The sequence below is a fragment of the Crocuta crocuta genome, unplaced genomic scaffold, assembly GCF_008692635.1.
Source record: "Crocuta crocuta isolate KB4526 unplaced genomic scaffold, BGI_CrCroc_1.0 scaffold152, whole genome shotgun sequence".
Lineage (NCBI taxonomy): Eukaryota > Metazoa > Chordata > Mammalia > Carnivora > Hyaenidae > Crocuta > Crocuta crocuta.
Window position 1 is genome coordinate 2,998,784 of NW_027528798.1, and position 24,464 is coordinate 3,023,247.

General features: G+C 42.6%; 1 protein-coding gene across 1 annotated transcript in view; it reads right to left on the reverse strand.

The window, feature by feature from the left end:
- LOC144224471 (uncharacterized) overlaps positions 1-24,464 on the reverse strand; it is a 208,024-nt gene that overhangs the window by 92,544 nt on the left and 91,016 nt on the right. The window contains exons 3-4 of the mRNA XM_077755459.1: positions 7,123-7,264; positions 6,439-6,485 (exon numbers count right to left, since the gene is read on the reverse strand). Of these exons, the coding sequence (XP_077611585.1) occupies positions 6,439-6,485; positions 7,123-7,264 (189 nt within the window). The remainder of the gene's footprint in view (positions 1-6,438; positions 6,486-7,122; positions 7,265-24,464) is intronic.

The window sequence follows — 24,464 nt, forward strand, 5'->3', positions numbered from 1 at the left end:
AGAGAAGTAAGTAAGACGTGACTCCTAGGGAAAATCCCAGTGTTTACTGTAACAATAGTATCTATCGGGTACCGCTTCATGTATTTTTCTTCCCACTGCCATCTTCTCCTGTACTCGCAATGTAACAATGGAGCTGTAGCCGTGTTGAGTTAGCAGGGGGATAAAATCCGCAGGAAACTGGAGAAACTCATATTATAGATTTTAGATAGCTTCCTCTCTGTCCAAGGCAGACTTAGATAAGGATGCTGCCTGTCTGCAATGCCAGGAAATGTCAGGGTCAATACTATCTGCCAAGAGATCTGCTCTAAGGACTATCAATGTACTTAAACGCCTGTGCCTCAGTTTGCTCATCTAATAAAAAGGATTCAATGAGGTGCATAAAAAGTGCTGAGAGCAGATCTTGGCATATAGTAACTAAGAGACAAGAATTAGTTAATATTATTATTGACTGACTGGATCATCCTATTTTATATCAGCTTTTCATACTGCCTGACCATTTCCTCCTTTAACCACATTTTTATTTTTTTGGTCTACATTTTGTTTTTGCTTATTGTTTTCTCAGCAGTTTGGAAGGAGCTGTTTTTCACATTTTGCTTTGCTCCTCATTGCTTGTATATATTTGAGTCATTTTTTTCTCTGATTCACAAGATTTCACATCAACTCTCACCTCCTTGTAAGATGAGCAACGTGGTGAGTTCATGTTTTTCATCTCCCTTTTGTAAACCCATTTCCTATTAGATTAGTACTAGATGATTAAGAATCATCTCTTTGAAGAATCATATTTGCATTCAAATTAGAAGGATATTTACAGTTTTTGACTTTATATTCATTGTTTTCTTTGCTCATAACCATCCTGTTCATACCATGGCTTCCCATTCTTGAGTCTCTAATTTCAAGTCAGTATCAGTGTGTGTAAGTCATATGTACATTCTNCTTCCTTCCTTTTTCTTTCTCTCTCTTTCTCCACCCCCCTCCCTCCTTCCCTCCCTCCCTTCCTTCCTTCCGTTTTGTGTTTGTATAGATTTTCTGGAGATTTTTGTTCTCCTTGTGTTTTGCTTTTGCCCCTTACCCATGAATGGCCATTTTTGCTGGTTTTCCCATTCTTGGGTCACACGTTTTTCTCTGATAACACTGTATAAGTCGCTCCATTTTCTGGCATTTGCTGTGCTATTCTAGGTGTAAATCTTCTTTTCATTATCTCTTCTTATAATACAGTGGGGTTGTTTGATCTCCATATTTGGATCCTTTCAGCTTTAGAAAATTGTATCTAATTATACCCTTGATGATTGTTTTCTTTCCATTGCTCTTTTAATCTTCAGAAATATCTAAAATTTATGTGTATTATATCCATTCTCTGCCTCTCTATCCTTTTCTCATCTTTTTCTTTGTATTCCTGTGACACATATTGAATGCTCAATAAATATGAAAGAAAGAGTGCAGGGAGAGAGAGGGGAAGGAGGGATCTATTTAGGGGACATGCTTTGAATTTATCCTAATCAGCCTGGATTTGACTTTCTGATCATTTCTGTCTTAACTGTGGGTAGGTAGCTATTCACTTCTTATTAAACTCCTTGCAACCTTTTCTTGTATGCTGAGCTTCATGTTTTCATATCAGTTTGTTATTTTCAAAATAGCTTCCAAATAGTGTTTTAGGACCCATCGTCCTGTATTTTACCAAACATTCTATATGTTCCCTCCACATCTAACTTTTACAATGAAAGATTTTCGGGGTGATATTATTTTTCTTTTGTACTGCAGTATTCCCCCACTCACTACCACTCACTTGTCTCGTGATAAACGTTCTTGAATGATGCCACATGGATATGCTTGTCTGGGCAGGTGTTCTTCCATTCAGGTACTGCAGGACCAAGGTGAGCTCTCTCCTAAACCAACTGTTTGATGCTCTGACACGTGAACCCAACGAATCAATGAAACACAGAAGTCACCTTTATTATTAGCACTGCTGCCAGGGACTTTCCTGTCTCTGCCCTCACACCACCCTTCCCCTGTAGGAGTGATGACCCCTGAGATGTAAGAGGCTCCTTTATGTCCCACCCCTAGGCACAGGTGGGATGGAGCAAGATATGGGGGAGTCAACTGCACCTTTCAAGAAAAAGTGCTTTAAATAAATGACTATTTTTATGACTGGTATAAATCCTGAGTCTCTGAGCCAGATAGAGAGAGTTGAAAGTGGGTGTGTGTGGTTGTGTGTGTATATGTGTGTGCAGCAAATGAAGTGGAGAATAAAATTTCATCCTCCATACTTTATGCATGCAAAATACACTTCTGCGATCTACTGTTTTTTTCTCTCCACTCACTTTAGTATCTGTTAAATCCAAGGATGTATTTTTTCAGATAGGAAATTAACCTAGACTACAAACTCCCTGAGGACAGAGACTATGGACTTATCTCCCCAGTGAATCCCACATCCTAACCCATAATAAAACTGAATGAATAAATGAGGGATTAAATAAAGGTTGGGATGGACTGAACCAGACCCACATTTTTTTTATTACGGACAATCTTCTCCATATCTTCCTATTTATATTGGTTTACAAATATATTTTTCAAATCATTAAATTAGAAAATTATTCCTACCACTATCTAGCATATGGTAATGATTGTAATAGGAGTTTTTTTTATTAGTCCTCTTTGTAAATTTCAATATTTCAATTTCTTATGTGTGAGAAATTAACAGAATTTAGTTCATACAGTGTCAAGAAGTTTGTTATGCACATAAAAATTACCATGACTGTTATAGGGGTTTTTGTTTGTTTGTTTGTTTGTTTTTTGGTCAAAGTCATTAAAGGACATTTGGAGAACAAGGGAACAAAACCGCTCCAAAATCCCAGGACTGAAATGCAGTCACTATTTGACATCTCCGTATATTTCTTCCCAGACCCCTTTCTCAATGCTGAGCCGCGTGGCTATGCATGGGAAGGGACTCATCAGCCAAATCCTACTGGGGCGGGTCGAATCGTGGTATTCAGGAAGAGGCGTGAAATTTAAACTCCTGCAGCTGAGACGCTGCTTTTATTATTTGTATTTTCCCATTCTGACAAATAACTGTTGCTACCAAAACCCCTCCACAGCACTACACCTCACAGCAATGGAATTGAGCCATATCTGGGTGCAGAAACCAGAAGGGACTTCACATACAAACCAGGGAAGTGGCCAGAGGCAGTGCAGAATGTTGGAGGAGAACAGAATGCCCTCAGAACACAACTTCTAATAACTTCTGTTGTTCACACTCTATGAATTTAACTATTTCTAGCTACAGGAACCCAGGAAATCCTGCATCCCATAATCATGGGCCTGCCCCATGGAAATGATATCTTGGGGCAAGTGTCCACGTGTCCAGAATGGTGTGGGAAGAAGAGAGCTTGGATAGTGGAGATGAACAAACTGAGGAAAACCAGATAAATGTCTTAGAGGAAATTGCAACTTTTTATTGAGTCCTGTTTTGTAATATTCAAAAGTTATGTGAATTATGGGTATGCCAACTGTCTAAAAATCTCCATAAAGTTTTCATTGCAGACTGAGTTCAACCATGCTAACCCACCCTGTGACTCCTTTATGACATCCTCAAGTCAATCCTTCCCTTCACCCTCCAAGTTCCGTACAACACATTCTGTCCCTTATAGAAATACAAATCGGGCCCAGGCTGATGGGATGCAGACTCTGATACTCAATGAGGACGAGCTGGTGAAAGGCCCACTCCCCACCTCACAGAAAAGGGCTCTTTCCAAACTCCTTCCTGTGTAAGTGTGCTAAGCTTCAGACATTATTGCACATTTATTAGATGGGTTCCTTTTTTATCGTTAAGCATTTTAATATACATTATATAACATATTTTGCTTCTTTTCAGTTATCATGATATAATCGAGTATCTCCATTTTATTAAACGGCTGTTGTAACTACCATTTTAATAACTGCCTGATGCCCTATGCACCATACACACCACCGTCTATTTCTTCCATTGTTAAAGATCTAGACTGAAGAAGTTACTCTGTAAAATCCCAGTGTGGAATATTCACTAGAAAGAGTTAATTATTTACACCAAGGGTTCAGACATTTTGATACTTTGTGAAGATGTGTCTCCCGCCAAAAAAGGAAATGTACCATTCAGAGTTCTGTGTTTTATTGTTGCGTTTGGTTGGTTTTAAGCACAACCAATACGCTCTCTGCTTCTTGTGTTTATAGACAACAGCTCTTAAGTAATATAGTGATTAAATAAGTAGCTACTTTATATAAAGCTGCCCAGGGATTGGGTGTCACTTCAGAAAGGGGCCTGGAATAATAAAAAACTATGAGCCCAGCCACACACACTTCTTCTGGGGTCAGTTGTTGGATATTTTGATTTCTAATTCATGCAGGAGGTCCTGTGGCAGGACCCAGTCCTAGAAGCTGGCTGAAGGAATTGGGGCGATTTAAGAAAGAGGAGGAAGGCTGGAGCCAGAGCCCACTAGGCCTTCTCTTTTTAAAACAACAATAAATGATGACTCTTCTCTCTTATATATAATTTAGCTGTAAGGTTTGGTGATTTCTGAGTAAAATAAATTCAAAAGATGTGCAGCCACGTGAAATACCTTTGGCCAAGCTGTCCTATGAATGACTAAATTCAAGACACGGATGTAAGTGTGTGTGAGTGTGTGTGTGTGTGTGTGTGAGAGAGAGAGAGAGAGAGAAAGGGAGAGAGAGAGAGAGTGACAGAGAGAGAGAGAGAGAAAGTGAGTGTGGGAGAGAGAAGAAAACACGTGTATTTAATATGAGATAGAAGGAAAGATAATGCCTTCTGTTTCATACAAGGGAGAATGGGTTGGAAGTGGAAGCCATCTTCCCCAATGAAGGGTATTTTATCAGTGACATTGTTTAAAAAGTCAGTTGTGTTGGGTCCCCTGGTGGCTCAGTTAAGCATCCAACTCTTGATCTCAGCTCAGGTCATGATCTCATGGTTCATGGGTTTGAGCCCCACATTACGGAGCCTGCTTGGGATTCTCTCTCATTCTCCCTCTCTCTCTGCCTATGAGTTCTGTCTCTCTCTCTCTCTCTGAAGAAACAAATAAACATTAAAAAGAAAAGTCAGCTGTGTCATTACGTTTAAATCCTATTACAACACACTCACGATTGCCTGTACTCAGGACAGATCATTCCCACTTGCCATTTCTGGTGTGCAGTGGGCTTGCTCAGATATACCTTATCACCCTTACAAAACAAAATCAGCTGGGGTAGTGGTAATTAATTCTACTTTAAAGACAAGGAACCTAAGATTCAAAGAACTGAAGCAACACACCCTCAGCCATGTGGCTAATAAGAGGTCAACTCAGGATCTGAACGCCATACATACGGAGTCAAAAGCCTACATCCTGTGAGACACACTGACTGCACAGAGTTGGTGGCTAGAGCTTTTATTCACAGAGAGAGAGAGGAAAAGTAAGAAGAGTAAGAGGGGAAAGAGAAAGACATATACACACACACAGCGAGCGAGAGAGAGAAAGTTACAGACAGGTCATTTTTACAGTTTGGGGCCTGAGATCTTTCCCTTCTTTCCTCATAATATTTAAAAAAAATTTTTTTTAAGCTGAAAGTCTTATGTTGAAGTCCTACTCAGAGTGCATCAGGATGTGACTGTATTTGGACATGGGGTTTTCAGAGACATCACGAAGTTAAATGAGGTCATTATGGTGGGTCCTAATCCAATGTGACCAGTGATCTTGTAAAGAGAAAATTCTGACACAGATAAGATACAGACACTGAAGGAAGATACCGAAGGAAGACGATGTGCAGGCACAGGGAGAAGATGATCACAGACCACCTGAGACCCAAGGAGAGAGACCTCAGAAGAAACGGAGCCAGACAACACCGAGCTCCTGGACCGTCAGCATCGGAATTGCGAAGAAAGATGTGTCTGTTCTTTGAGCTATGCGGCCTGTGGTATTTTGTTATTATGGCAGTCCCAGCAGATGCACACACTGTCAGATTCACACGGAGGCAGCGCATCTGGGGGTGGCCCCATGCTGAGACTGACAAAGCCACTCTTCCCATGTGACCTATTAGCTGGGCTCTGCTACCTCCACGGAACAGGTTTACAGGATCAAGCCCAGGGTCCACTGCAGAGACTGGGCTGGCTCCAAATTAACGTTTCCACCTAGGGCACTACCCCACCTTTCTCATTTTTTCTGTGTCAAGCTGACATTTCCCAGAAAGTTGTATTGAATGTGCACTGACTGCCTTTGGCAGAGATGGGACCTAGTATGGGCGCTGGCGAAATCAGGGCCTTAACCACACATGAAATGATAGAACTGTTTCCAGCAGAGGATTAACTGAGCCAACTCAAGACAAACACAACGTATTCTGGCATTGCTTTTGACAGATGGAAATAAAACAAACATTAGCAACTGGATTGCAACTAACAATATGCAAAATTAAAGAAGGTACCTTTTTAACTCTATCTGGGAGCCCACCGGCTTTTCTTATAAAATCTGCTGAAGAAAAAAAGAAGACAGAGCTGTTAATCTCGTTACACAACCAGTTAGCACATGCAAACGAGGGAAGTTAAAAGTCTTTGCATTCAGGGGAGGAAACAGATATTTGACACATATATTTATTAAGGAGACTGGACTGGAAAATAGCACTGCTGTATTAATCAGAAATGGTGTAGAAAATACTTAAATAATATAACAGCATAGGCACAGACAGCATAAGCTGCTTACAAATGGAAGCCTAAGGTCTAAGTATTTTCATTTGAAGGTTAAATTTTCAATTAATTTTTTTCAGCTTGTTGCCATCTCTTCCAAGCATCACCGTTAATTGCCATGAAACAATACTTCTCCCTGTTTAAATTCCGGACATGGAGGCCAGAAGCTGTCAGCCACCTAATGGGCATCAGAGCATTGTGGCAGAAATCAAAACCACTCTGTAAAAGCTGAATCAAAACATCAGGCCCAGAGAAGTGAACTGATCAGTTAAAAGCCCCCTTTTCCATCTGCTCAGTTTTCCAGGATTACACTTATAACTCTAGCTGTCACTGGAAAGCACTAATAGAAGCCTTCTATTATTGGAACTTCCAAATATCCCACCTTCGGGGATGTGTGGCAGCCGAGGGTCTGTATGCCCACTTACCTGCTGGCTCACCAGAGAAGGAATCCTTTTTCTTTAAGATGGAATGATAGACATGTTCCTGGTAGTAAATGGGCTTATCCCCTCCTGCTGCTCGGTTAACCGGCACTGCAGGGCTCTCTTCCAGTCTGAGATCTAGCCCGCACTGTGTGGGATGACACGAAACAGACTTTAGAAAGCACTTATTGGAGAACTGAGGTTGGAAATAAGGTTACATCTTGAGTTGAAGACAGGATTCGAATGATGGTTTGGAGCATAAATACATTCACATAGGTTGTGGCTGAAAGTCTTACGTGTTGACTTGAGAGTCAGAGTTAACTTTGGAAATGATTTTAGGTTCAAAATAAAGGAGAATAATGGCATTAAGGATAAAATGCATAGCATTACATTTAATTTAAAATGGCCTAGCATCATAGAAAAAAATGGCCTTTTCTAATAAGGCAAATTTACTTTGTAACCCAGCTCCACCACTTAATACTTCTGTAACCTTGTATAAATCATCTAAACTCTCAACCTCAGTTTCTTCATCTGTAAAATGGGAGTGATAATGTCTCCTCCATACCTTCTTGAAATAAGCAATAGAAATAAATGAATAGATAATAGATTAATCTTGTTCTCCTTTCCTCCAAGGGGACATGCGGCATTGTTTGGGGACATTTTTGACTCCTATAGCTTGGGTAGTGAGTGCTACTAAAATCTAGTGGACAGAAGTTTAGTATTATGCTATACACCCCACAAGAATAGGACAGACCCCCAAGAATTATCCTTCCCAAATTGCTAGTAGTGCTGATACTAAAAAACCCTGGATTAGATATAAAAAGATGACAGAATACAGATAAAAAGCTAATTTTTTTAGATTTTGGGAGATGTATAGATCATCTATAAATCTACAGGTAGATCAATTAATGTAATGGTGAGAGGTATTCAGACATGGGATACTCTAGGCATTCAGCAAATATAAATAATTTTTTATTAAATCTGAAGGTAGGATTAACAACATTGTTGTTGGGATGATAGTAGATGGTGCTAAGGGTGAAATAGTAATGTTAGTGTTGGGAACATGCCACCATCATGCTGGGTGCTTGGTATTTTTATCACATTTAAGAAGGGGGTGATCCGAGTCTAGGGCTGGGGTTCGTGTTAGAGCTACAGGTCTAGGGAAGGTTGGGATCAGGGCTGGCAGACCCTTCCCAGCAAGCAGCCAAAGCTCACTAATTATTTTGGCAACATGCAGACAGTCTCTCCAGTGCCAAGCATCTAAGTCCCTATTCGGAGTCCCTGCAATTCCATGGGAGGGGGGCAGACCCGATGTGACCTATACATGTCAGACTGGCCCACCCCAGAGTTGCCCACTTTCTCAGGCAATGCTATTAAGTTATCTGGAGCATGGTGATGACCCAGTTCTATCCCAGTCTTTGTATCCAATTCCGTGAGGAACGAACAGGTAGCTTAAGAGATCGGATTCCATGTGAAGAGAAGATACTAGGAACATTCCAATATTAAACCCACTTTGAGAAAAGGCAACTGTTCAATTCATATTTAAGAGAATAAGAAGTGTATGAGGTTCAAGGCAATGTCTACACCCTGTGTTTAATCTATAGGAGTATTGGGCATCTCCAGATTCTAGGAGAGCAGGGCTTTTAGAGATAGTGGGAGGGCTGACCACCTGCAGTCACACCTTCACATCTTCCTGTCAGGAAAGTGGGTCAGCATAATCACCCCACAGTTTAAGAAGATAAATCTATAACGTCATCATACACATGAACAAAGAAAGTGTTCTGGCTGGAGAAAGTCTGCTTGAACAGACATGAGTTTTCTGAGTGGAGCAGGCTAAAGGAGAGCAAAATGAAATAGACTTGGGCATTTGGGTGGCTCAGTAGGTTAAGCGTCAGATTTTGGGTCAGGTCACGATCTCACAGTTGGTGAATTCAAGTCCCACAATGGGTGAGCTCGAGCCCCACTTTGGGTGAACATAAGCCCTGCTTCTCTCACTCTCTCTCTGTTTCTCTCCTCTCTGTCTCTCTTTCTACACCCCTCATGGGATTTTCTCTCTCTCTCTGCCCCTCGCTCACTTGTGCCCTCTCGAAAGGAAGGAAGGAAGGTAGGAAGGAAGGAAGGACAGAAAGAAACAAACAAAGGGAGGGAGAGAGAGAGACTTGACAGTGATTTACCTGTAACACCCTGGCTGAGAGTCACTGAATCTGGGAAACATCAGCAAACTGGACCATAAATGGGCATCTCCACTAAGTGGCTGGTTTGGTTTGTGGCTTCTTGGGTGGCCAGTGTGAGCCATCCTTGACCCCATCCATCACCCAGGTTCTTACACCATGCCCAGAGAGTGGGCTCCAGATGGCCAACAACCTGCCAGATATTCAGTGCCGAAAGTGTGAGCTCTGGAAGGGCAACAGAAACCTTCTTGTTCCTGGGAAGGTCAGTTTCTTCATTATAAATTTACAGTGGACTTTGGTTTCAACATGTCTCTCGAATCTGGCTTCCTGTGCAATTTCCCATGGAGAAGATATCTGATGTTCTGCTAGCAAGTTTTGGTGAGTAAAGGAGAAGTCAAAATTTGAACCACCATGACCTTGCTGCCTTACTTCTGGAAGGCTCCTAACACATGCATGCACGCATTCACGCATGCATGGGCACACTAAGTGAGATAAAATTTACATAGCATAACATTTACCCATTTTAAGTGAGAAATTCAATGATTTCGTTTCTAGTAAACTTTCACTGGGGTGCTACCAGGACCACAGTCACACTTTAGAACATTTCTAACAGCTCGCAAAGATCCTCCTTGTTTTCTTTTATAATTAACCCATTCCCATCTTCTAGTCCCACGAGGCCACCGGTCTGTTTTCGGCTTCCAGGACTCGCCTTTTCTGGGCATCTCACAGAAACGGGATGGTACACCATGCACTTCTCTGCATCTGGCTGCGTCCACTTAGCACAATGTCCCCTGAGATGTGTCCATGCTGCGGCATGTGTGATACTTCACTCCTGTTAAGACTAAATAGTGTTTGGTCGTATGGATACACCACACTTTGTTTACCTGTTCATCTATTGAAGGACATTTGTGTTGTTTCACTTGTTAGCTATAGTGAATAATGTGGCTATTAATTTTGTTCGGTTTTGGTTTTGGTTTTTGGTAGCCATGAGGTTTTGCGTACAAGTCATTGTATTGATATGTGTTTCCATTTATTTCTTTTGGGTAGGTACCCAGGAGTGGAGATGCGAGATCACTTTGTAAGTTTATGTTTCCCCCGATGGGGGTCATGAGCAGCCCCTGTCGCAGCCTCCTCCTCAGCACTGTGCAGGCTCATAGTGGGATAACCTGAGAACGTAGCTCGTATGAGTTGATACCGTTCACTCCCTGGGAGATTTTGAACTTTTTGAAACCCCACCCCACCTTGAAATGGAGGACAGCCTTGTAATAGACACCTGAGGCTGCTATTTCAGAGGACTCTGACACACAAAAGATGTGAAAGCATCTTGAAGAGTTGATAATGTGATATTACTGCCCTCATTAGTGTTACTTGTTTGCCATCCACCATTTGAAATGATGGGGTTTTAAGCTCCATGGTAGGAGGAGGAAGCAGTTAAAATCTAATGCAAAGAACCCTTGACTCTGATGTTTGGTCTCAACCCTCCCACTTCCCAGTTATGGGACCTTCCCTACAGTGATGTGCCTTCCCAAGCTTTAATTGCTTCCCTTAAAAAATGGGGCCACCAACCTCATCTCTCAGGGTTTCCATAGGATTAAACAAATTGGCAGCACATTTAATCTGATCCTATGGGGCTGTTGGGTGGTTAAACTACCTGACCCTAATTTTAATCTAGAAAGGCTGTGTATCTCAAGGGACATACAGAACCAAGAACCAGGATAGGCCGCATAATGATTCTGAGAGTAATTCCAATGTGTGTGTGTTTGTGTGTGGGGGCTTCCTGTACCCAGAAATTCTCTGACACCAGCTGAGTGTCCTGTAATTTAACTAAATTCTGACACTGTAGACCTAGAGAGAGCTTCAGATCCCCCAGGTTAAGGGCTCAGTCTTACAGGACTCCTCCTTGTTCCCTTTAGATACCAGTCACAAATCCAGATTGTCACCTGTACTTCCGATCTACCAGCTATAGGTCAGAGGGTCCAATGATCCCCTCCTAGGGTTTGATTAATTTGCTAGAGTGGCTCACAGAACTCAGAGAAATATCTTATTCACCAGATTACCAGTTTATTATAAAAAGATACAATTTAGGAACAGCTAGACAGAAGAAGTGCATAAGGCAAGGGGTGTAGGAGGGGCTCTGAGCTTCCACGCCCTCTCTAGCAGGCCCCATCCCCCAAATCACCGCTTGCTCGCCAACCTGGAAGCTCTCTGACTCCTATCCTTTGGGGTTTTTACAGAGGTTTCATTTCACAGGCATGATTGAATAAATCATTGACGATAGGTACTTAAACTCAATCTCCTCCAGGAAGGTGGGACTGAAAATTCCAACTCTCTAATCACATGGTTGGTCCCCTAGCAACAAGCTCCTGCTGGCCAGTCACCACCCCCATCCACAGCTTTAGGGATTCCTACAGTCACCTCATTAACATAACTCAGTGTCTGTTGAAAAGTCTTGATACAAACAAGACACCCATTTCATTTTTATGGCTCTGAGGAGATTCCAGGAAAAAAGGACAAGAGACCAAATAAAACAAAAGATATTCCCCCTGCCTCTTATGGTTCTGGAAATTCCAAGGGTTAGAGGAGCAGTGAACCAGAAACAGGACAAAACCAAACATCTACTTCTTATTATAAATCACAGTATCACAATGTACTCAGGTATTCATTTTATTTCACTTGGGATTTATTTGTATAGAAGGTTAGTATACAACATTCAGTGTTAAGTAAAATAATGACAAAAATAACAGTATCCCACATTGATAAGGCCCTTTGAAAAGGGAGCTCATATCGATATCATTTAGGCCATTAAAACCTGTAGCTTGAGAGCCTGGTTGCTCATTAGAATGACCTGGAGAGGATTCAGTCATGCTCATTGCTTGGGTACCAGCCTCACGGATCCTGGTTCAGGATCCAGCAGGATGACGGACCAGAAGGGCTCAGAAATTTGGAGAGTTTTGTTTTGTTTATTTACTTTTTTACTTCCCAGGTGATGTCAATGCAGAACCAGACTTCAGACCCATCACATGGACAGTGAAGAATTAGCAGAGGCTACTTTCTCTACGGTTTAGTTTGGGAGCTTAGAGAGAACTTACAGGACTTGACCTAGAGGATCGTAGCTTGTTGATGCCATTAGGATTTTAACCCCGGTCTCCAGACTCAGTCCAGGACTCTGTTTCCTACACCACATTTTCAAGGAAGAAAATGTAACTAGATTTTAGCTAAAATGAACTTAAGTGGATGGAAGTCCTGGAGTGGAGAAAGTCCAACTGGAGTCCTCTGCAAGAATATACAAAGGAGCGGCAATAACACACTTACCTAGAACAAGTCCACAGAAGGGCCTCATCATGCCTTGCGTGTGTTGGAATCAGGGCATGGTTTGTTATAAAACTGCTTACTGTGAAGAAGTTCGGTGAGAGGTAGAGGTTCTAAAGGGATAGATAAATCTATAAGCAAGATTACTGAGTTGGTAAAATGCCCAGCTCAGCAGTTCAGAGCCAAAAACAGAAAAGCTTTGTGAGCAGGTGGGCACCTTTATTATGGTAATCAACTCTGGGACCAAGAAGCAATGAGGTCATCAGGTTCCCTGGATGCTCCAAAGGAAGTGAGTCGGCCTGGTGAACACAGAAATATGTAACTGGAGCTCATCCTGCTGGGGCGACCAACGTAGGGCCTCTCTGCATCCAAGGCCTGAGCAAGTTTTAGGCAACCTGTGAATCGTTGTGGATTGATGGGGAAAATGCTGAACTGGAAGGAATGCACTTGAAGGACCATAACTTTTGAGAATGAAATGGGCGTCCACACTCATGAGGCCAAACCCCTCATTTTACAGACGAAAGACAATGAAGTCCAGAAAGGGGCAGTGATTTGCTTCAAGGCCACAGAGCTAAGTGGGTGGCAGATCTAAGCCTTCCTGCCCAGTGGTTCTTCCACCATTAAAAACCAAGCAAACATGAAAACATGGTCAGAACACAGACACGCTCCAATTACTGTCAGGAAGAAGAGATTTGAGGGCAGGGGGTGAATCACTGCATGCATTGTCACTCTCGTTCTACTTTTCTATCCTCTCCTCTGCCTGTGGAGTGAGCTGCCACGTTGGCTTCCACTCTGTGTTACAGGGATCAAGAGAACATCACGGAAATCTGGATTCTGGTTCTGGCTTTGCTGTGTGTCTTGGAGCAAATCACTTCACCTCTCTGGGTCTCAGGTTCTCCTTTAGGAATATGAGCGTGAAAAGACGATTTTAATGATACACTGCCTGATCTATTCTCCAGGGACTAGCAAACTTTGGTCAATTCTGGCCCACCACCTGTTTTTGTGAATAAAGTTTTATCGGAATACAACCACATCCAATCGTTAATGTATTGTCTATGCATGTTTTTCTGCTATAATGGCAGACTTGAGTAGATACAACAGACACCATGGTATGGCCTGCCAAGCTGAAAATATTTATTAGCTGGCCCTTTGCAGAAAAGTATACTGATCCTTATAAAACAATACATTCACCCTTCATCTATTACCTGGCAGATACACAAACACATGCGCTACCATATATTTACATTTGTCCTGGTCCAGATAATTTCTCTGCTATGTGTTTCTGGTGGGAAAATATTTCAAATATATACCCATACACAGAAAAAATTTCAATAAATGATCCTCATATACCCCTTGTTTAACAGATGTTTATATTCAGTTAGGATTCATGTTTTCAGAATTCTATATCATAGCAATCTACATTTATAAATAATGCCAAATTCTCTGAGAAGGAGGAGGAGAAGACATACATGTGTGTACATAGAGCTAAATGACCCAAAGAGTTCAGCCCTACTCCACCATGATTACTGCCAGTTTGGGGGTGGGGGGAGGGTTTCAGATGAGTAGCAGGGTCTTACGTATGAGATCCATGGTCTAAGTTACAAGACTGACACTTTACCAGAAATTCCAAAAATAATCATGAGGGCTTTTTTCAATCAAATATATAGTTCAATATGAAAGTCAAACTGTGATTTTGTTCATGACACGTCATCGAAGCTATCTTAACCAGCAGCGCTGGATGCAGTGTTTAAATGCTTGTAGAAAAGAGGGCAAGATTTAACGGAAATAAAGCCTGAGATTTTGTTGAGTACCCTTTCCCATCTATTTCATTTCCTTATCTTAATCCACTTGGTGAGATCTCCATTTTAGGAATCAGTCTTAATCAGAATGTCCTTTTATAGCCACTACAGCTTTTGTTAGGAGAACTGAAACCTTGGAGACTTCTCTGGACTCCAAGGTTTATACAACTGCATTTGAACTCACAGTCCCTATAGCCATTTAGCTCCCCTGTGACCTGGCCCCAGCTCACATGAAAACAAGGACAGATTTTTGTTTCATTTTCTGGAGACACAAGAGAGACAGAAGAGGAAGTCTCTGTCTCTTCTCACTGGACTTCATCAGCATCAATATTTGCCTTCTGTGACCTGGTAGTATTTCTTCACTGTATTAATTATTTGTTATTTTGAGGATCTCTTGCAGCGTGTGTGTGTGTGTGTGTGTGTGTGTGTGTGTTAGATGAATGTGCGCCTGCCTTCTAATCTTCTTTCACTCCTTCCAATCAATAATTGGCTTGGAAATGAGATGCACAAACACTAGCACTGACGGCTCAACTTTGAAAAATCTCCCTAACCAATATCCTTCTGATACAGAACTTGGAGTTCAAATTGTTTCTGATACAGCCAGAAAAAACATGTTCTTTAAGAGATCAGAAAGTCTGCTGGGTTAGCACATGGTTAAATAGTCACAGAAGTCAGGTCTTGAGGCAGAAATATAGATGAGTTTTATGACAGTTGTTTTAGTTGTGCTAGTGACTCCGTAAGGCAAGAAGGGGGTGACATGGTCAGAAGGTAATGTTCCCGCCTATCTTCCCTATTCCACTCTGAAGTGTGCCGTCTCACACGTGTGGTTCCTCTCTGCAGATTAAGGCTGAGGTATTCTTAAGCTTTGGGGTTGAATGTCTCTGTTTTGACATTTAGAACAGCTCTCCCTAAAGCCAGTGACAGATCTATGAACACCTATCAGCCATCCTAACTTTCCCAAGCCGGGACCTAGAAGCGTGCTTGATGCAGAGCCCAAGGAGATTTTGGAATGGTTAATAATGGACGATTCTTATATACATCATAAATATGGTGATTAATAATCACCAGAACGATTAATAATGATAAAAATGACCTTTCTTCACATAAGGCTCTTCTCTCTTGATACTTAACCCACCTGCATAGATGAGGTTAAGCTATGCACTTAATGGGGGACAATTAAGACACCTGAAATTAAAATGACTTTTCTCTGGAGTGCTCAAGGGAAATTGTAATTTTTTTCACCTAAAGATTCTGAAAACATAAAAAAAAGCTACAGCAAATTTGAAAAAGATAGTATCTCTCTTAATTCGACACCCCTCAAAGAGGAATAAAGGAACGGTCTCGATATAGGACTGTCACACTTGGGAGATACAAAAACACCTGGAAAATTTACTCAAAATGTATGTCCCCAGGCCCAACTCACATCAACTCTGCTTCTTGAGATTTGGGGTCAGGCTCAAGATTGTTCCTATCAGTAATGCCCTGGGCACCTTGGATTGTCGATAGTCAGAAGAGCAAGCTTTGAGAAACATTGCAAATGTTCAATACCACTCTTTTTTCTTATACAATATATACCCTCCCAATACTCCAACTCTACATTCAATCTTCTGGTTATCCACTACATATTTATTTACTCACAGGTATGTTTTTCAGCCTTGTAAAAATTTAGGAGATCGGAGTTTAAAATCCCAAATCTTCTGTTAAACTAATTTGTGCAGACACATCCATATTAACGGCCAGAGGGCAGAGACATATTTACAGTTTTGACTGTGTGTTGCCATAGTGCTTTCTTCCAGCCTTAAGAAATTTCTGTTTCAATTGGCAGATTAAGAGAACCCAATATTCACCATAATGTCACCAGCAATGTGTATTTGAATTTATTTTTACTTTGTTCTGCTAATTTAGTCGGTGTAAAATGGTATCTCAAGGTGGATTTAATTTGCACTTCTTGCATTTCTGGTAAAGATTAATATGTTTCCCTGTGTTTCTTTGCTATGTATATGTTTCCCAGAGTTACAGTTAAACTTTTGAATCTCTCTTCGGTTTCAGGGCAAGGATTTTTGCTTCTTTATTACTGAGGCAACGGAGCCTGAAGAGAGAGCACAAACCAGTAATGGAGCCAAAGCCGTGGCTTGAGTCAGCATCCAAGGGTGGTGCTCTTGGCCAAATTACCCTGTGTCCTGCAGGTCTGAACACAGAAACTTCTAGATGGGAGGAGGGAAGGTGTTTCAGGTCAAGTTCCTGGGAAACAGACTCTGAGACCGAGATTTGCATGCAGGAGATTCCTGGGCAGTTTCCTCACGGTTAAGACATGGAGGCGGTGAAGGAAGCTGGGGCTGGTGAGGGAGGCGCGTTAACAGGCAGCGGCCCTGGGGACTTCTAGAGCTGGGATGACTCTTCGCTGTTGTTCTGCTACAAGGCAGAGGAGCCAGGACTTTCCTCCTGTGCATGGGCTGGTCACATCAAGCGGGTTGCCCCAGGGAAGGGATTGTGAGTTCAGGTGAGGTGACTCTGCAGTGGAAGGCAAGCTCTGGAGAGGCACTTAGCGGTCAATTGTCAGCCCCCAAGGCTACCAGCAGCTGGGAGGTGAGAGCCTGAGTCCTGAAGAGGCACCACAGCATCCCCTACTGATGTGATGTTGGTCGAGATGCTATAGTTTCTCTAATGGGTTCTAATGTTTTCATTATCTACTGATGTATAACAAACCATTCTAAAACTTAGTAGCCCCAGAACAAATAAAAGCATTTTAATTTTGCTCATGGTTTTGTAACTTGGGCTGGATTCAGCTGGGCATTTTTCCTGCCAACTGTGATAGTGATTTGCTCTTTGGGAGCCATGGGCTGGGCTCAGCTGGGGTGATAGGTTGACTGGGCATCTCTGGTTCTCTCCAGGGATTTTAAGGCTTCTTCTTAATGTGGCCTTCTCACTGTCACCTTCAGGTACCCTCTTTTCATGGTCATTGCAGCAAGATAGCTGCTTTTCTTATATGGAGGCTTAGAGCCAATTCCCAGTTGAGTTTCCCAACCTCCATGCTATTGATACTTGGGGTTGGATAATTCTTTTTTGTTTTTAATGTTTATATATTTATTTTGAGAGAGAGAGAGAGAGATAGGCAAAGAGAGAGGGAGAGAGAGAGAATCCCAAGGATGCTCTGCACTGTCAGCACAGAGCCTCACATGGGACTTGAACTCACAAACCATGAAATCATGACCTGAGGTGAAATCAAGAGCTGGACACTTAACCAACTGAGCCACCAAGCATCCCTGGATAATTCTTTGTTACCATTCATATCCCCATATTATAATGTGAAACCAAGACTCATTCTTTCAGAACCATATAGTTAGAAAGTCACAGCACCGAGACCCGAGCCTAGAACCACCTGACACCGAGGCCCACACTGTCCCCACAACCTTGAGCTGCCCACAGCAGGTTTCAGAGCATTACTTTTAGAAACGAACTACCATCAATCTCCTCAGAAGACGTTTTAGAGAAAAGAGCGAGGTCTTACTTGGGTTTAGTTACAGTTAATGAAGAAAACATTAATCACTTGAAGTGCTATTTTGGAGCTCATGAAACTGAAATGAAGCGCAATATGAAATGTTAATTTATTTCTGAGGTGTTTATTTTGTTAGCATTCTATCATTCTATCCTCTTTGCCTTATTTATAAAGTTTGAGGGAAAGAACATTATTTTTTTAATTAAGTAAAATTCTGAGTGATACAAGTAACAGCTTCCTTTTCTTGAAGATGCGGAAGTCAGGGGTTGGAGGCAGAGGCAGAACACACCATCGGATGCTGTGTCCCCGAGGCAGAGTTCCCGTGAGGCTGGTGCTCTGCACTGAGAAACCCCAGCTTCTGCCAAGGTATGAGATGCCTGGACTTAAGGCTTGGCCCCACCACCCACAGGTTTCCTGCCTTTTGATGAGTCATTTAAATTTCCAGAGCTTCAGTTTCCTTATCTAGACATTGGGTGAAATAACTCCTATCCTAGGGGATATGTGTTGAATAAATGAGGTGATACATGGGCATATAATTCCTTCGCTGTCCCTTCCTGGGAAAGGAGGGAACTGGCAGTGAATGCAACAGACACAAACGAGAGAAGGCCTTTTGACTGGTAGGCAGATTAACTCAAGCCTCCTCCTTATCAGGCAGGAAGCTGGATGTAGGAGAGGAGGCTACCACTGGATTAGGGCACATTCTACCATCACCATGACTCATGCTTCCTGTGTGAACAGAAGACCAGAAGTTAACTGTCATCCATCATCAGGTAGTCATCACTACCTCCTGAGTGGTTCTCAAGGCATAGTCTGTGAGTTCTTCTCCACTTCATGTTCACTATATTCATTATAGAGAAAACTATTTTGTCTGGCATGCCCAGGACCTTAACGATCTTCTCCACCCAACATTCTTATTTGATGGGAAGGCACTAGCTATTCTGGCTTTCAATGCTGGTACATGGCAACAGGGCTTTTTTTTTTTTTTTTTTTTTTTTTTAANTTTGAACAAAGTTTTAATCAAATGCAATTTAATATTCATCTGAGGACTTGTAAAGCACAGCAGGATTTTATATTACCTCCAGGGCATAATAGGAAACATCCATTTTCTAAGTCTTATCTTATAAGGGTAAAAATGTGCATTATTGGAGTTTTCTCCTTTATATAGTAAAAATGACATGGATTTCCTTCAAAGTCAAACTGATTGGGGTTGAATCCTGGCTCTAGATTTACTAGCTACCTATACTCAAGCAGGGTAATCTCTACAAGCATTCGTTTTCTATCTGTAAACTTGATATAATGGCCCTGCCTTCAGGAAACAATCGAATGATGATAGAGCCCTTGGTGCAATGCCTCACTGATAGTAAGTACCTCGTCAAGTCGACTTTATTTTGCCCATTCTGTTCTTTGGAATTCTGTTCCATCTGCATGAAAAACACACATGCAGAGAAGGATCCAGGGAAAACTATGGAACACCTAACTGTCCTCACGGAGGAGAGGCAGACAAGGCATGTGATGGAGGGTGAGGGTATGGGGAGACTTCCAACATGGGTGCACATACCCCATCTTATCTAATCATCACAGCCACCCTGCAGGTATGAACAAGGCTCATTAGAGATATCAATTCAGGATGTCATCCTACCTAAGGAGTGGAATTCCCCACAGCTGTGCCAGGGAAACCCCTATTTGGATGAGAGTCCCTGCAGCGGTGAAGTCACAGGTATATTTCCAGGGTTTTGGTTAAAGTGCTATCGGTCAGTCCCAAATGGTCTTCCCTTGGTGAGTCAGGAATGGAGAGGGTGTTACGAAGCCCTTGCTGAGCCTCCTTGTGTAATCCCAGAGACACACAGGGGCTCTCTTCTGGCATAAGTCACCCTTGGGCATCTATAAGCACAAGTATCTCTAAGAGATTTTGCTTCAGATACTGAGCCTAATCATTAAACTAGTGTTTATTCAATTAATTATTTCTGAATGATAGCCAAAGTCCTGTGCTGGTCCATTGTTTGTCTTATTATTAATGTGCCTCAATTTCAATTAGGTCAACAGATGACAGGTCTAGGCTGAGACAGATGGACTTTCCAGTGAGGACCCACTGCCTATGTCTCAGCCACCCCAAGGGTATTTCCATGACAGTTTACTTGCACAGGATGGGGTTAGCTGCCCATGGGGCACCCAGGAAGCAAAAAGTTGTCTTGAGGTATGAACAGAAAAGCTCAATGGGCATCAGTGATGCAAGAAACGCTCTGGCAAGAGGAAACAGATTCAGCTAGACAGTGCTGGGGGCAGTCCTCTGTAGCCCAGAGAAGCAGCAAAGGAAAGGTTAGCAGGACATGTAGTTTCTCAAGAGCCAGAGATGAAGAAGATTTTGTTTTCGAAGATTTGCTCCAACAGTAATTGCTTTGCGTTAGCTCTGCACATAAAGCCGCCCATTGGCTGCACCTGCCTGGGGACCAGGAGGGACCGGGGGCTAAAGGCCACGCTATTCCCATGGCACTGAAAGGCAGGTGCTGGAAAGGCCAGACGAAACCAGCCAGTGTCTCATCGAGGGAAATACCTCCTTTCACAGTCAAGCCAGAGAGTAATTCTGCAACACTGCCTGATGTTTAGTGTCTTGAACATATTTCATTCTGTGTTAATAGTTGTATCAGGTAGGAACTTGAATCTAACCCTTATTATCCTGTCTTTCCCGGAAGTATTTATTTCCATATCTTTAAGTTTAAATATCCGTAGACAGCTTATTTTGTAGTATGGTTGAGGACTACCGTCTTAGATGTCTATTAATGGGTTTGCATTAGGGCAGAATAAAAAAGAGTGGAGTTTTCAGCCTTCTGGGTTTCAATCTGCAACACCCCAAATTGAAGACAAGGCAGTGGAAGATGGAAGGGGCATGGACTTGGAATCCGGGGTGCAGTGGTTCACTTTTTCTTTGCCTCCTATAAGTAATGTGATCTTGGGTCTCTGTTTTATCAAATTGAAATGGGGATAAGACCAGGGACATTGTAGGGCAGTTGTGAGGTTACACCGAAGAACATATGAAAAAGATATAGTATATATGATACTCCTATGTGATTATTCACTTTTCTCTTTAACTTCCTTTGTTTCCAAAGCCTTGACCATGTGGGTAAAAATCCAATGTCCCCTCTCCCTAATAACAGTACCCTGATCCCATGCAAGGGCAGCCATGAGCCTAACTAAAAGACCACATCTAGTAGCTGTCTTGCAGGTAGAGATGGCAGTAGACACTGAGTGGTGCTTCGAGGAAACCTCTTTACCCCTTGTCCAACCCCTTCTCCCACCCAGGGACCATCCAGGAACCTGGCATGAGCCTATCTGGTGCCAGGTTACACTATCTGACTGAACAGCAGGAATAATAATAATAACAATGATAGAGACAGCTAACGTTCATGAGGGCTGCACTATGCCTGTCAATGTGCCAAGCCTTGTATTGGTTTCACTCAATGTCATCTTTAAAAAGACTCTATGAAATACTTTCTACTATTAACATCCATTTACAAAAATTAGGAACTTAAGGTCTAGGCATACGTGAGTAAATATGCGTAGGCAGGAGTGAATGAATGTTTGCATGAATGTAGAAATACATGAATGACAGGCCCGCTGGAATTCAGGGAGGAAAATCAGAGGTGGTAGGTAGGTTGAGTTTTCTACTGCTGCTGCAACACGTTGTCACAAATTTGGTAGTTTCAAACAACGCAAATGTATCATTTTATAGTTCTGTGGACTGGAAGTCTAACACAGGTCTCACTGGGCTGACAGCAAGGTGTCAGCAGGGCTGTGCTCCTTTCTGGAGGCGTTAGGGGAGAATCTGTTTCCTCACCTTTCCCAGTTTCTAGAAGCCACACACATGGCTTATGGATCCCTTCCTCCATTTTCAAAGCCAGCAAAACTGGGTCAAGTTCTCTGTGCCACACGGTTATCTCTGCTGCTTTAGGGACCTTGGTGTTGATGCTGGGCCCACCTAGATAATCCAATATAATCTCCCTGTCAAAGATAGCTGACTAGCAACCTTAATTCCATCAGCAACTGGAATTCCCCTTTGCCACATAAGGCAGCATATTTACTGTTTCTGAGGATTACGGCGTGGACAGACAGATTATTCTGCCTACCACAGTAGGGTTTTCAGAGGATTTCTCCTCATTTATAAGAATCCATTTGGGATAGGAGCAGCTGTGCCTTATACCCACCCTCATGGCAGGGTGTCAGATCTCAGTTTAAAGATTACAGGAAGACGAAAGCTATTTGGCTCATTTTTCCTGGCAGGAGGATAGGACGCAGCTGCAGCCCCACAGTTTCACGCTGTCACCTTCCGATGCAGACATGCAGTCAGTGCTCCATGCAGAGGGTGAGGACAACAGTGGCCAGCCACACCTGCGGGTCACAGGGCTTCCTTATTTCATATCCAGAGGCCACTGACCATGTGAGATGGATTTTCAAGAAGTCAAGAAAAAGGGAGAGACTGAAATTTGCAATGGATCCAGCATCAGTCTCTCCATGTTCATTTTCAAACTCATGTCTTCAGCCAGACATAAGGTTTAGGTTTCAGTGTAAGACACTAAGGCCTTATGAGAGCCAGCAACCAGCTGCAGGTGACCCAAGTACAAAGTGACAAGGCAGAAACTGGGAAGTGGGGCCTTCTGTCCAGCCTGTCCCTGAGCAAGCCTGTGCACCCACCCATCCCCACTGCCAGACCACTTCTTGGATCTCTGAGCCAGAGACTTTGAGGCCAGACAACCTCTTTATGCCTTTGTATGTTTATAGCTTTATATCAGGATTCCTGCTGCCTCCGGAAAGCCCCCTCCCACCACCCCACCCAAGTAGGCCATCTGGCTTCTGGTCCTTCCTATCCATGAATGACATACATGTCTGCCATCTCTGTTACATCCAAGATGGGTCTCTCTCACTCGACCTTGGGTTCCATTAGTTCCCCACCACCTCCGCTCCTGCCATACCTTTCCCACCACTGGACGTCTCTAAATCCTTGCTGCTTAAAAGATAATTGGATGCTTTGAATCAACTCTAGTCAACAAATAGTTTCCTTGAACTATTTCACCTTAACACAGAAGCCTCAAAGCAAATAAGCTACCTTTTCTCTAAACGTCAATGACAAGACAAAAAAAGTCTTAACATTTCCTTAGGATATACTGGGTCCTCCATACAAGTTCCTGTCCATGAATGCTTTGGAAGAAATGCCTCTCTGCTCTTCACCAAAAAGCAGAAAACGGATTAGTTGGTCCTTGAGTCACCTCGAAGTTTCTGCAAAGTGAAACAAGGTGACAACACAGCAAAGTCCATTTGTGAGGCTGAGAGAGCAATGCCCCTCCCCGAGTGTCAGTCCGCTGAAACCCAAGAAGCAGATGGTGGTTTTTTGCCTAGCTGAGCATTGCTCAACACTATTGTTTGAACAGAAATGTTCAAAATATTGTTTGACTCCTAGGTCAGATCTTACAGATAAACAGGTAATTATAATTAATCCCTCCTAATTGCCATCTTCCTTCTGCCCGGAACGCTGGAAACAAATCCTCACTCATTATTTCCAGGGTCCTAAGAGGTGGGTGATGGTTCCATGCAGCCTGTGGAACTCTCTAGGTGAAAGACCTATGTCCCCACTTCATGGATCAGAAGGCTGAGAATACATGAGGCACATGTTTCTGGAACTGATGGGGTGGTGGGAACATCTGGTTGAAGCTGCATCTCTTCATTTCCAGGCATTATCCCCTTAAATTAAGGGGGTAAGAGGGGCACCTGGGTGGCTCAGTTAGTTAAGCATTCGACTTTGACTCAGGTCGTGGTCTCATGGTTTGTGAGGTTCAAGCCCTGCACAGGGCTCTGTGCTAACAGCTCAATCTGGAGCCTGTTTCAGATTCTGTGTGTATGTGTCTCTCTCTCTCTCTCTCTGCCCCTCCCCTGCTCACTCTCTGTCTGTCTCTCTCTAAAAAAGAAAAAAAAAAAATTAAAAAAAAAAAAAACTAAGGGGATAAGATGACCAAGGATTGATGAGCACACAACTAATCTGAAAGACTGTCCCTCTTTGAACCTTACTGAGAAGGGGGGCTGACTCTGGGGAAGCCCCTACTCTCCACCAAAAACTGAGCCAGACATTTCTACNAAAAAATAAAAAAAAAAAACAAAAAAAAACTAAGGGGATAAGATGACCAAGGATTGATGAGCACACAACTAATCTGAAAGACTGTCCCTCTTTGAACCTTACTGAGAAGGGGGGCTGACTCTGGGGAAGCCCCTACTCTCCACCAAAAACTGAGCCAGACATTTCTACATTATTTAATTTAATCTCCATAACAACCCCGTATACGTTATAAATTCCATGTGATGGCTGACAAATCACTTCACTCAAGGAAGTGAAATGACTTGCCCAAGCCCCCTGCCCCCTTCACCTCCCCCAGTTATAAGAAAGATGAAACCAAATTGTGAATACAGTTTATCCATTCATTTTGATTTCCTCTTGAACGAGTATTTATTATAGCGTTACGGACACTGCGTCCATAGACAAATCGGGCCAGCAGGAGAAGCCAGAGTCTCCGTACAGCTGGGCTTTAATCT